Raw genomic sequence first — 14,058 nt, forward strand, 5'->3', positions numbered from 1 at the left:
TGACTATGCACTATCAGCATGCAGTCAAAGCTACTAACCACTTTTGGAGTTAATTAGTGCTCTCAAATGTATCCTGATGTTGACAGCAGATGAGTTATATTAATAATATAGCTAACTTAGCTAGATAACATACATTTGGAGAAAACAAGTTATATAAACTGGATAGCTAGCTAGCGTTAGCTAAATGTTTTACAGTGGTCAGTGAGAGCTAGCTAACCAGCTAGCAAACACTGCAACAAAGTATATTTTCGGATTTAAAAAATACTAATTTCAGGAATCACAGTCGCAAGTAGCCCTTGTACACTGTTAAATTATTTAAACAGTATTTTTTTAAATAAACTCTCTGCTTTTGCAACTGCCCTTATTGGTTTCCATGCGTTTGAAACTAGAGATTGGTTCTCGAGCATGGTTAGCAACAGTTGCTATCCAATGGAGCGCTGCAATTGGTTGGCCAAAATTCTGGGGCGGGGCTTAGCAAAGGGTCAATTGGCTGTACAGCACAAACAGATCTGGGACCAGACTAGTATTTGATCAGTGCATGAACACAACATCACAGACGTTCCTAAATGTTAATGTATACCACTACTATGACCTCCCAGGTGAAAATGCTGCCCACGCCCTCAAAGTTCCACTACATCTTCAACTTGAGAGACTTGTCAAGGATCTGGCAGGGCATGCTCATCATCAAGGCAGATGAGTGTGATGATATCCCCACCTTGCTGGCGCTGTTCAAGTGTGAATGCACCAGGGTGATCGCAGACAGGTACAGACCTGGAATGAATAGGGTCCCTGTGATGAACACTTTGCATTCACAGTTATGATAAAGTCACAATCATAAAAAAAAAAATCAACACAATTGCAGTCCTGCCACTTGGTTTCCTCTAAAGCTGAGGGATGGGGCTGGAGAAATTATGTAAACATTGATGTAGTGCCATTTTCTTAGCTGCCGGAGCACAAAAGAACAAGTTAACAACGTCATAATTTCTCTGAGTTTGTACAATAGATGTAGCCTATTGAATATCATTATAGCATATGCATGAAATGCACCCTTCAAATGCAATGTCTGCCTATACCTACACATAATGTCTAAAGAAATTTCTATTTTTAACCCATTCATCTCCGTAACGGAAATTTAAAAAAATACTCTGGTACACTTGTTCTCTGAGCTTACTGATGGACAAATCTACAATGTGAGTTTTTGATATTGTACTATATTTAGTCATTGGATGCATGGGGTTACTGTTTTTTATACATTTCATGAATCAAGTCATGTGAATACATGTTCAAATGATCAGATCTTAATAATGTTTTGTATATACACTACCGGTCAAAAGTTTTAGAACACCTACTCATTCAAGGGTTTCTCTTTATTTTTACTATTTTCTACATTGTAGAATAATAGTGAAGACATCAAAACTATGAAATAACACATATAGAATCATGTAGTAACCAAAAATGTGTTAACCAAATCAAAAATAATTTTGGGAGATTCTCCAAATAGCCACTCTTTGCCTTGATGACAGATTTGCATCAAGGCAAATGGGCCTCACAATGGGCCTCAGGTTCTCATCACGGTATCTCTGTGCATTCAAATTGACATTGATAAAATGCAATTGACATTCCTGCAGTCAGCATGCCAATTGCTTATACTGTATAATATACTCTAGGAGTGAGTGTGAGTGGATTTCTTTAGATATTGTTTTTATATATGTATATATTGGTACGCTGTTGAGTTTGGCCGCATGAGAAAAATGTTTGACCATTCAGCTAATCATCCAGAAATCTCATAAGAAATTAGGTGGTGTTTTGGTCTAGCAGTACCATTATACTATGCTATTATACACTGCTCAAAAAAATTAAGGGAACACAAAAATAACACATACTAGATCTGAATGAATGAAATAATCTTATTAAATACTTTTTTCTTTACATAGTTGAATGTGCTGACAACAAAATCACACAAATTATCAATGGAAATCAAATTTATTAACCCATGGAGGTCTGGATTTGGAGTTACCCTCAAAATTAAAGTGGAAAACCACACTACAGGCTGATCCAACTTTGATGTAATGTCCTTAAAACAAGTCAAAATGAGGCTCAGTAGTGTGTGTGGCCTCCACGTGCCTGTATGACCTCCCTACAACGCCTGGGCATGCTCCTGATGAGGTGGCGGATGGTCTCCTGAGGGATCTCCTCCCAGACCTGGACTAAAGCATCCGCCAACTCCTGGACAGTCTGTGGTGCAACGTGGCGTTGGTGGATGGAGCGAGACATGATGTCCCAGATGTGCTCAATTGGATTCAGGTTTGGGGAACGGGCGAGCCAGTCCATAGCATCAATGCCTTCCTCTTGCAGGAACTACTGACACACTCCAGCCACATGAGGTCTAGCATTGTCTTGCATTAGGAGGAACCCAGGGCCAACCGCACCAGCATATGGTCTCACAAGGGGTCTGAGGATCTCATCTCGGTACCTAATGGCAGTCAGGCTACCTCTGGCGAGCACATGGAGGGCTGTGCGGCCCCCCAAAGAAATGCCACCCCACACCATGACTGACCCACCGCCAAACCGGTCATGCTGGAGGATGTTGCAGGCAGCAGAACGTTCTCTACGGCGTCTCCAGACTCTGTCACGTCTGTCACATGTGCTCAGTGTGAACCTGCTTTCATCTGTGAAGAGCACAGGGCGCCAGTGGCGAATTTGCCAAACGTCCTGCGCGGTGTTGGGCTGTAAGCACAACCCCCACCTGTGGACGTCGGGCCCTCATACCACCCTCATGGAGTCTGTTTCTGACCGTTTGAGCAGACACATGCACATTTGTGGCCTGCTGGAGGTCATTTTGCAGGGCTCTGGCAGTGCTCCTCCTGCTCCTCCTTGCACAAAGGCGGAGGTAGCGTTCCTGCTGCTGGGTTGTTGCCTTCCTACGGCCTCCTCCACGTCTCCTGATGTACTGGCCTGTCTCCTGGTAGCGCCTCCATGCTCTGGACACTACGCTGACAGACACCGCAAACCTTCTTGCCACAGCTCGCATTGATGTGCCATCCTGGATGAGCTGCACTATCTGAGCCACTTGTGTGGGTTGTAGACTCCGTCTCATGCTACCACTAGAGTGAAAGCAGCCAGCATTCAAAAGTGACCAAAACATCAGACAGGAAGCATAGGAACTGAGAAGTGGTCTGTGGTCACCACCTGCATAACCACTCCTTTATTGGGGGTGTCTTGCTAATTGCCTATAATTTCCACCTGTTGTCTATTCCATTTGCACAACAGCATGTGAAATGTATTGTCAATCAGTGTTGCTTCCTAAGTGGACGGTTTGATTTCACAGAAGTGTGATTGACTTGGAGTTACATTGTGTTGTTTAAGTGTTCCCTTTATTTTTTTGAGCAGTGTATTTGGTTCTGTTATGTTGAATACTAATTCATTATTATGTGATGAACCGAGACATTGATTCAGTTTTGATCTAACTTTAGTAAATATTGTGAGAAGTGGCGGACGGCAGCACTACACCCCTGGACGTAACCACTCTCAAATTCATAGATGGAGGACTGACAGTCCATGAGAATGAAACCAATGCCCATATGGTGATTGTGTCCCTGTGCTGCAGGTTTGTCTGCTTTGAGGACAAGGTGTGGTTTGAGAAGGCCATATCCAGGGTGATCCAGGAACATGTGGACCCCAGCCTGGTGCCTGACCTCCACCCTGACCCCTACTTTGTGGACTTCCTGAGAGAGGCTCTCGAGCCCACGGGAGACGAGGCAGACGACGTCTGTTTGGACGCCCCCAAAGTTTACGAACTGGTAAAGAGCCAAGGCACATTGGCACTAAACTCAGTAGTCTTATGTTGTCCAAACTAGACATAAGGGCTGGATTCCTGGACACAGATTAAGCCGAGTCCTGGACTGAAAATATACAGTACTTCCTGCATGCTTTTCAGTCCAGGACTAGGCTTAATCGGTGTCTGGGAAGCAATCCCTGAAGGTTTAGATTTCATCCATTTGCAAAATGTGTATCTATTTAACCAAAGTAATGTGTCCTGATGTCTCATCATTAGGTGCCCAGTTTTGAGTTCCTGCGTGAGAAGCTGATTATCTATCAGAGCCAGTACAATGAGAATGTTAGAGGGGCCAGTCTGGACCTCGTGTTCTTTACTGATGCCATGACTCATCTCATCAAGGTTAAGCTAACATCCTGGCTGCCGTGTTATTCATAATCAGTCAATATTACTCTGTCATCTGTGTTTCGAACTTTTGTTTAATTAAAAGAAGGTCTTGTAACAACATCTTTAGATAAGGTGAGAATCTTTATCCTGTGGTCCCCCCACAGATCTCACGTATCATCCGGACAGACTGTGGCAACGCGCTGCTAGTGGGAGTGGGAGGATCAGGAAAACAGTCTCTCACCCGCCTGGCTTCCTTTATAGCCGGATACAGTATATTCCAGATCACCCTGACCAGGTAAGTATGAGGGGTTATGTGGTGGATGGTCAATAACAGTTAGGTAAAGTAGGTAACAATGGATCCTAGAGATCCTATTAAATTACTAGAGGGGCTATGTCATAAACCCTCAAAGTTCCAGAATAGGATGATAATGGCCGTCATTGTGGTAAAGGAAATCCAAACCAGTCTAATTGGAATGAATGGCAGTAGAGTCATAGGTCATATTCCTAATTCTATGTGAGCAAAGGATTTGGAAAGATGAAAGGAGTATAGTAAGGGCAGCAATTAGTGTTATGCAAGCATTTAAATTAGGCAAGTCAGTCTCAAAACCAGCTTTATTGTATTGAACATGTATTTATATTTCTATCTGAAGTATAGTAGTAATTCATTGATGCTCCATATACTAAGGAGATAATGAGAGTCCAGCTGAGAATTGGTCGCTAATGCCCCTGTTTCCTATCTACCAGGACGTACAACATCAGCAACCTGATGGACGACCTGAAGGTCCTGTACAGAACAGCCGGGGCGGACGGCAAAGGCATCACCTTTATCTTCACAGACAACGAGATCAAGGATGAGGCCTTCCTGGAGTACCTCAATAACGTGCTCTCATCTGGGGAGGTGATCAATTTCTTTTTCTTTTTAGGGGGTAGATCAGCTTTAATACTGCAGATAGATTGTAGCTTCCATCAATGTAATTGTCTGCATCATTTCCAATCCCCCATATATTTGTTTGTGTGTGTATATATACAGTCATGGCCAAAATTGTTGGCACCCCTGAAATTTTTCCAGAAAATGAAGTATTTCTCACAGAAAAGTATTGAAATTACACATGTTTTGCTATGCACATGTTTATTTCCTTTGTGTGTATTGGAATAACACAAAAAAAAACAGGAAAAAAGCAAATTTGACATAATTTCACACAAAACTAAAAAAATGGGCCGGACAAAGTTATTGGCACCCTTTCAAAATTGTGGATAAATAAGTTTGTTCCAAGCATGTGATGCTCCTTTAAACTCACCTGGGGCAAGTAACAGGTGTGGGCAATCTAAAAATCACACCTGAAAGCAGATAAAAAGGAGAGAAGTTGACTCAGTCTTTGCATTGTGTTTCTGTGTGTGCCACACTAAGCATGGAGAACAGAAAGAGGAAAAGAGAACTGTCTGAGGACTTGAGAACCAAAATTGTGGAAAAATATCAACAATCTCAAGGTTACAAGTCCATCTCCAGAGATCTAGATGTTCCTTTGTCCACAGTGCGCAACATGATCAAGAAGTTTGCAACCCATGGCACTGTAGCTAATCTCCCTGGACGTGGACGGAAGAGAAAAATTGATGAAAGGTTGCAACGCAGGATAGTCCGGATGGTGGATAAGCAGCCCCAAACAAGTTCCAAAGAAATTCAAGCTGTCCTGCAGGCTCAGGGTGCATCAGTGTCAGCGCGAACTATACGTCGAAATTTGAATGAAATGAAACGCTATGGCAGGAGACCCAGGAGGACCCCACTGCTGACACAGAGACATAAAAAAGCAAGACTACAGTTTGCCAAAATGTACATGAGTAAGCCAAATTCCTTCTGGGAGAACGTCTTATGGACAGATGAGACCAAGATAGAGCTTTTTGGTAAAGCACATCGTTCTACTGTTTACCGAAAATGTAATGAAGCCTTCAAAGAAAAGAACACAGTACCTACAGTCAAATATGGTGGAGGTTCAAAGATGTTTTGGGGTTGTTTTGCTGCCTCTGGCACTGGGTGCCTTGACTGTGTGCAAGGCATCATGAAATCTGAGGATTACCAAAGGATTTTGGGTCGCAATGTAGGGCCCAGTGTCAGAAAGCTGGGTTTGCGTCCGAGATCATGGGTCTTCCAGCAGGACAATGACCCCAAACATACTTCAAAAAGCACCCAGAAATGGATGGCAACAAAGCGCTGGAGAGTTCTGAAGTGGCCAGCAATGAGTCCAGATCTTAATCCCATTGAACACCTGTGGAGAGATCTTAAAATTGCTGTTGGGAAAAGGCACCCATCCAATATGAGAGACCTGGAGCAGTTTGCAAAAGAAGAGTGGTCCAAAATTCCGGGTGAGAGGTGTAAGAAGCTTATTGATGGTTATAGGAAGCGACTGATTTCAGTTATTTTTTCCAAAGGGTGTGCAACTAAATATTAAGTTAAGGGTGCCAATCATTTTGTCCGGCCCATTTTTTGAGTTTTGTGTGAAATTATGTCAAATTTGCTTTTTTCCTGTTTTTTTTGTGTTATTCCAATACACACAAAGGAAATAAACATGTGCATAGCAAAACATGTGTAATTTCAATACTTTTCTGTAAGAAATACTTCATTTTCTGGAAAAATTTCAGGGGTGCCAACAATTTTGGCCATGACTGTATATATATATATATATATACACAGTGAGGGGGGGAAAGTATTTGATCCCCTGCTGATTTTGTACGTTTGCCCACTGACAAAGAAATGATCAGTCTATAATTTTAATGGTAGGTTTATTTGAACAGTAAGAGACAGAATAACAACAAAAACATTCAGAAAAACGCATGTCAAAAATGTTATAAATCGATTTGCATTTTAATGAGGGAAATAAGTATTTGACCCCCTCTCAATCAGAAAGATTTCTGGCTCCCATGTGTCTTTTATACAGGTAACGAGCTGAGATTAGGAGCACACTCTTAAAGGGAGTGCTCCAAATCTCAGTTTGTTAACTGTATAAAAGACACCTGTCCACAGAAGCAATCAAACAATCAGATTTCAAACTCTCCACCATGGCCAAGACCAAAGAGCTCTCCAATGATGTCAGGGACAAGATTGTTGACCTACACAAGGCTGGAATGGGCTAAAAGACCATCGCCAAGCAGCTTGGTGAGAAGGTGACAACAGTTGGTGCGATTATTCGCAAATGGAAGAAACACAAAATAACTGTCAATCTCCCTTGGCCTGGGGCTCCATGCAAGATCTCACCTCGTGGAGTTGCAATGATCATGACAACGGTGAGGAATCAGCCCAGAACTACACGGGAGGATCTTGTCAATGATCTCAAGGCAGCTGGGACCATAGTCACCAAGAAAACAATTGGTAACACACAACGCCGTGAAGGACTGAAATCCTGCAGCGCCCGCAAGGTCCCCCTGCTCAAGAAAGCACATATACAGGCCCGTCTGAAGTTTGCCAATGAACATCTGAATGATTCAGAGGAGAACTGGGTGAAAGTGTTGTGGTCAGATAAGACCAAAATCGAGCTCTTTGGCCTCAACTCGCCGCGTTTGGAGGAGGAGGAATGGAGCTTATGACCCCAAGAACACCATCCCCACCGTCAAACATGGAGGTGGAAACATGCTTTGCGGGTGTTTTTCTGCTAAGGGGACAGGACAACTTCACCGCATCAAAGGGACGATGGACAGGCCATGTACCGTCAAATCTTGGGTGAGAACCTCCTTCCCTCAGCCAGGGCATTGAAAATGGGTCGTGGATGGGTATTCCAGCATAACAATGACCCAAAACACACGGCCAAGGCAACAAAGGAGTGGCTCAAGAAGAAGCACATTAAGGTCCTGGAGTGGCCTAGCCAGTCTCCAGACCTTAATCCCATAGAAAATATGTGGAGGGAGCTGAAGGTTCGAGTTGCCAAACGTCAGCCTCGAAACCTTAATGACTTGGAGAAGATCTGCAAAGAGGAGTGGGACAAAATCCCTCCTGAGATGTGTGCAAACCTGGTGGCCAACTACAAGAAATGTCTGACCTCTGTGATTGCCAACAAGGGTTTTGCCACCAAGTACTAAGTCATGTTTTGCAGAGGGGTCAAATACTTATTTCCCTCATTAAAATGCAAATCAATTTATAACATTTTTGACATGCCTTTTTCTGGATTTTTTTGTTGTGTTTCTGTCTCTCACTGTTCAAATAAACCTACCATTAAAATTATAGACTGATCATGTCTTTGTCAGTGGGCAAACGTACAAAATCAGCAGGGGATCAAATACTTTTTTCCCTCACTGTGTGTGTGTATATATATATATATATATATATATATACAGCTGTGGAAAAATTTGAGACCACTGCAAATTGTTCTTAAATCAGCATCTATACATGTATTACTTCCATTCCAGTGTCTTTTGAATTCCAACACAGGCACACCTCATTCTACTGAATTAGGTACTGATTAGGTGATCACCTGAACCAAATCTTATTTAACGAGGAAAAGTATAAAAACCACTGCTGTGGTCATCACTATCCTCTTGCAATAGGACCAGCTGGATGGCAAAAACTGTGCTAATAGTACTTCAAAAGTAATATTAATCAAAAAATAACTATTGACCATGCCAAAAGAGTTGAAAAGGAAAGTTTTGAGTGAGGAAAAGAAGGGTTCAATTCTAGCTTTACTGGCAGAGGGATACAGTGAGCGTCAGGTTGCTTCCATCCTTAAAATTTCAAAGACAGCGGTTCATAAGAACAAGGTCAAGCAGCAGACATTGGGGACAACAAAGCTACAGACCGGCAGAGGGCTAAAACGACTCTACTGACCGGGATGACCGCCAACTCATTCGAATGTCACTCAACAACCGTAGGATGACATCAAGTGACCTACAAAAAGAATGGCAAACGGCAGCTGGGGTGAAGTGCACAGCGAGGACGGTTCGAAACAGGCTCCTAGGGGCAGGGCTGAAGTCGTGCAAAGCTAGAAAAAAGCCCTTCATCAATGAGAAGCAAAGAAGAGCCAGGCTGAGGTTTGCAAAAGACCATAAGGATTGGACCGTAGAGGACTGGAGTATGGTCATCTTCTCTGATGAGTCCAATTTTCAGCTTTGCCCAACACCTGGTCGTCTAATGGTTGGACGGAGACCTGGAGAGGCCTACAAGCCACAGTGTCTCGCACCCACTGTCAAATTTGGTGGAGGATTGGTGATGATCTGGGGGTCCTTCAGCAAGGCTGGAATCGGGCAGATTTGTCTTTGTGAAGGACGCATGAATCAAGCCACGTACAAGGTTGTCCTGGAAGAAAACTTGCTTCCTTTTGCTCTGACATTGTTCCCCAACTCTGAGGATTGGTTTTTCCAGCAGGACAATGTGCCATGCCACACAGCCAGGTCAATCAAGGTATGGATGGAGGACCACCAGATCAAGACCCTGTCATGGCCAGCCCAATCTCCAGACCTGAACCCCATTGAAAACTTCTGGAATGTGATCAAGAGGAAGAAGGATGGTCGCAAGCCATCAAACAAAGCCGAGCTGCTTGAATTTTTGCGCCAGGAGTGGCATAAAGTCACCCAACATCAATGTGAAAGACTGGTGGAGAGCATGTCAAGATGCAAGAAAGCTGTGATTGAAAATCTGGGTTATTCCACCAAATATTGATTTCTGAACTCTTCCTAAGTTAAAACATTAGTATTGTGTTGTTTAAAAATGAAAATGAACTTATTTTCTTTGCATTATTCGAGGTCTGACAACACTGCATCTTTTTTTGTTATTTTGACCAGTTGTCATTTTCTGCAAATAAATGCTCTAAATTACAATATTTTTATTTGGAATTTGGGAGAAATGTTGTCAGTAGTTTATAGAATAAAACAAAAATGTTATTTTTACCCAAACACATACCTATAAATAGTAAAACCAGAGAAACTGATAATTTTGCAGTGGTCTCATAATTATTTCCACAGCTGTATATATGTAGTACCAGTCAAAAGTTTGGACACACCTACTCATTCAAGGGTTTTTCTTTATTTTTACTATTTTCTACATTGTAAAAAAAGTAGTGAAGACATCAAAACTATGAAATAACACATATGGAATCATGTAGTAACCAAAAAAGTGTTAAACAAATCAACATTTATTTCAGATTTTAGATTCTTCAAAGTAGGCACCCTTTGCCTTGATGACAGTTTGCACCCTCTTGGCATTCTCTCAACCAGCTTCACCTGGAATGCTTTTCCAACAGTCTTGAAGGAGTTCCCACATATGCTGAGCACTTGTTGGCTGCTTTTCCTTCACTCTGCGGTCCAACTCATCCCAAACCATCTCAATTGGGTTGAGGACGGGTGATTGTGGAGGCCAGGTCATCTGATGCAGCACTCCATCACTCTCCTTCTTGGTCGAATATCCCTTACATAGCCTGGAGGTGTGTTGGGTCATTGTCCTGTTGAAAAACAAATTATAGTCCCACTAAGCGCAAACCAGATGGGATGGCGTATCGCTGTAGAATGCTGTGGTAGCCATGCTGGTTAAGTGTGCCTTGAATTCTAAATAAATCACAGACCGTGTCACCAGCAAAGCACCCCCATACCATCACACCACCTCCTCCATGCTTCACGGTGGGAACCACACACATGCGGAGATCATCCGTTCACCTACTCTGCGTCTCACAAAGACATGCCGGTTGGAACCAAAAATCTCAAATTTTAACTCATCAGACCAAAGGACAGATTTCCACCAGTCTAATGTTTCTTGGCCCAAGCAAGTCTCTTATTATTATTGGTGTCCTTTAGTAGTGGTTTCTTTGCAGCAATTCGACCATGAAGGCCTGATTCACACAGTCTCCTCTGAACAGTTGATGTTGAGATGTGTCTGTTACTTAAACTCTGTGAAGCATTTATTTGGGCTGCAATCTCTGAGGCTGGTAACTCTAATTAACTTATCCTCTGCAGCAGAGGTAACTCTGGGTCTTCCTTTCCTGTGGCGGTCCTCATGAGAGCCAGTTTCATCAAAGCGCTTGATGGTTTTTGCGACTGCACTTGAAGAAACTTTAAAAGTTCTTAATTTTCTGGATTGACTGACCTTCATGTCTTAAAATAATGATGGACTGTAATTTCTCTTTGCTTATTTGAGCTGTTCTTGCCATAATATGGACTTAGTCTTTTACCAAATAGGGCTATCTTCTGTATACCACCCCTACCTTGTCACAACACAACTGATTGGCTCAAACGCATTAAGAAGGAAATAAATTCCACAAATTCACTTTTAAGAAGGCACACCTGTTAATTGAAATGCATTCCAGGTGACTACCTCATGAAGCTGGTTGAGAGAATGCCAAGAGTGTGCAAAGCTATCATCATGGCAAAGGGTGGCTACTTTGAAGAATCTCAAATATGAAATATATTTTCATTTGTTTAACTCCTTTTTTTTTTTTTTTGTTACTACATGATTCCATATGTTATTTCATCGTTTTGATGGCTTCACTATTATTCTACAATGTAGAAAATAGTACAAATAAAGAAAAACCCTGTAATGAGTAGGTGTGTCCAAACTTTTGACTGGTACTGTAAATATACATGTATTTTTAAAATATATTTTCCTTTATTATTTTCCTCTATGATCAAGTTACTCTGTTATCTAACGTTATTCTAACGCTACTCTAGTGAAAGAAAAAGTTCCAATTTGTCATTCTTAAGTATTTAGCTTGTTGTGTGCAGGTGTCCAACCTGTTTGCTCGTGACGAGCTGGACGAGATCACTCAGAACCTCACCGGTGTGATGAAGAAAGAGTTGCCTCGCGTCCCGCCCACCTTCGACAACCTGTACGACTACTTTATCTCCCGGGCCAGGAAGAACCTGCACGTGGTGCTCTGCTTCTCTCCTGTATGATTTAGTAATACCGGAAACATAAAAACACCACCTCCAATATTGTCACTCAACAATTCCGGAGTTTGTTATGTAGTTGTCCCATTAATAGTATTTGCCAGAGTTGTTGCATAGATAGGTTTGCTGGCATCAGCCGTTGTGGGTGGAGTGAAATTACATTCTTTCATATCTTTATTGTGCATATTCGTTCGTATTCATTCATCCATCTATTTATTTCCCGACAGGTTGGTGAGAAGTTCCGCTCACGCTCCCTGAAGTTCCCAGGTCTGATCTCAGGCTGTACTATGGACTGGTTCACTCCCTGGCCCAGCGAGGCTCTAGTGGCTGTGTCCCAGTACTTCCTCTCTGACTTCCACATGGTATGCTCCCTCGAGGTCAAAGCCGCAGTGGTACAGACCATGGGCATATACCACGATAAAGTGTCCTTCACCTGCGAGAGCTACTTTGACAGGTAGTCGACTGAAGTTGGAAACTCTCATGCAAATCTAGTCTTCAAACCACATTTACATTTATAAATGACAAGAATTTACATGTCAGATAGTACAGTTATGTCAAACAAATGGCGTCCATTTCTAATACCCAAAGCCTGTCTGAATAACCTACGAGTGTGTTTTAATTTGTCCACCCCAGGTTCCGAAGAAGAACTCATGTGACCCCTAAATCCTACCTGTCTTTCATCAATGGATACAAGACGGTATACAGTGAAAATTACAACTTTATCAACACACTGGCTGAGCGCATGAATGTTGGTATGGAAATCCAATGGAGTGGCTACTAGCCAAGGCATAATAATGAACTTCGTACAAACTGCTTATTATATTGTAAAGAAAATAAATGTTGTGATTTCTTGTCAGATTGCGGTTTTGTGTAAATGCTTTGTATTGCAGGTCTGACCAAACTGTTGGAGGCTAGCGAGTCTGTGGCTCAGCTGTCCAAAGACCTGGTGGTTAAGGAGAAAGAGCTGGCTCTGGCCTCCATCAAAGCAGACAAGGTAAATGGGAAATAAAATAGAAACCATAGAAAGAGAATTTAATTATATTTTTATGTAGGAATCACCCTTTCACATCCATTCACAGAATACACTCATGTAAAGTTTGACTGCTGATCCGGGATCTGTTGTCTTGTCTGTACAGGTGCTGGCAGAGGTGACAGTAAGCGCTGAAGCAGCCACCATCGTAAAAGCTGAGGTCCAGATTGTAAAGGACAGAGCCCTGAAGATTGTGGAGGGCATTGAGAAGGAGAAAGCCTTTGCCGAGGTCAAGCTGAAAGCGGCTAAACCGGCTTTAGCGGAGGCAGAGGCCGCTCTGAATGTGAGTCTTACTGTACATGAAAATATAAATTTGAAAAAGACAGAAATAGATTTTGGGCAATGTTCAGTAGGCAACAAAACGGAAGATAAAGGACTGAAATAGGGAGGGTACTACCGCAACTTTTCCTGTTGCGAAATGTTTTCTGTTACATGCCCTAATGATCTCAACCCTGTTATATATTCTCCTCAGACCATTAAAGCGGCTGACGTAGCCACGGTGAGGAAGCTGGCCAAACCTCCCCACCTCATCATGAGGATCATGGACTGCTGTGTGCTGCTCTTCCAGAAGAAGCTGGACACCATCACCATGGACCCAGAGAGGCCCTGCCACAAGCCCTCCTGGGGAGAGGCACTCAAGGTCAGAAAGCCTCCATTCTAGTCTCTACCAGACTCATAGATCTTTACATCTCTCTATGTATGACTCTGGTAATAATAGTAGAACAAAATAGAATAGAAGAGGCCTAGATATATTGTCCTTGGAGAAGGATATTCTTCTTACCAAGATTTTACGCTATACACACACACATCAAACCATCAGATAATCACCCAGATGTTACATTTACATTCCCAGTCCCATCTCTGTATATTGAATTGATTTGTTGTAGCTAATGTATTGGTTTGGTTTGTTGTAGCTAATGTATTGGTTTGGTTTGTTGTGCTAATGTCTTGGTTTGGTTTATTGTAGCTAATGTCTTGGTTTGGTTTGTTGTAGCTAATGTATTGGTTTGGT

General features: G+C 42.4%; 1 protein-coding gene across 1 annotated transcript in view; it reads left to right on the forward strand.

Annotated features, from left to right (window-relative positions):
* The window catches only part of LOC311106752 (dynein axonemal heavy chain 8-like), a gene marked incomplete at its 3' end in the record, with an annotated part of 47,804 nt that overhangs the window by 22,165 nt on the left and 11,581 nt on the right, over positions 1-14,058 (forward strand). The window contains exons 53-63 of the mRNA XM_084149148.1: positions 600-763; positions 3,608-3,800; positions 4,055-4,177; positions 4,327-4,457; positions 4,907-5,060; positions 11,852-12,016; positions 12,244-12,470; positions 12,650-12,768; positions 12,907-13,010; positions 13,153-13,329; positions 13,519-13,686. Of these exons, the coding sequence (XP_084005274.1) occupies positions 600-763; positions 3,608-3,800; positions 4,055-4,177; positions 4,327-4,457; positions 4,907-5,060; positions 11,852-12,016; positions 12,244-12,470; positions 12,650-12,768; positions 12,907-13,010; positions 13,153-13,329; positions 13,519-13,686 (1,725 nt within the window). The remainder of the gene's footprint in view (positions 1-599; positions 764-3,607; positions 3,801-4,054; positions 4,178-4,326; positions 4,458-4,906; positions 5,061-11,851; positions 12,017-12,243; positions 12,471-12,649; positions 12,769-12,906; positions 13,011-13,152; positions 13,330-13,518; positions 13,687-14,058) is intronic.

The sequence above is a fragment of the Coregonus lavaretus genome, assembly GCF_964263955.1.
Source record: "Coregonus lavaretus genome assembly, chromosome: 31".
Classification (NCBI taxonomy): domain Eukaryota; kingdom Metazoa; phylum Chordata; class Actinopteri; order Salmoniformes; family Salmonidae; genus Coregonus; species Coregonus lavaretus.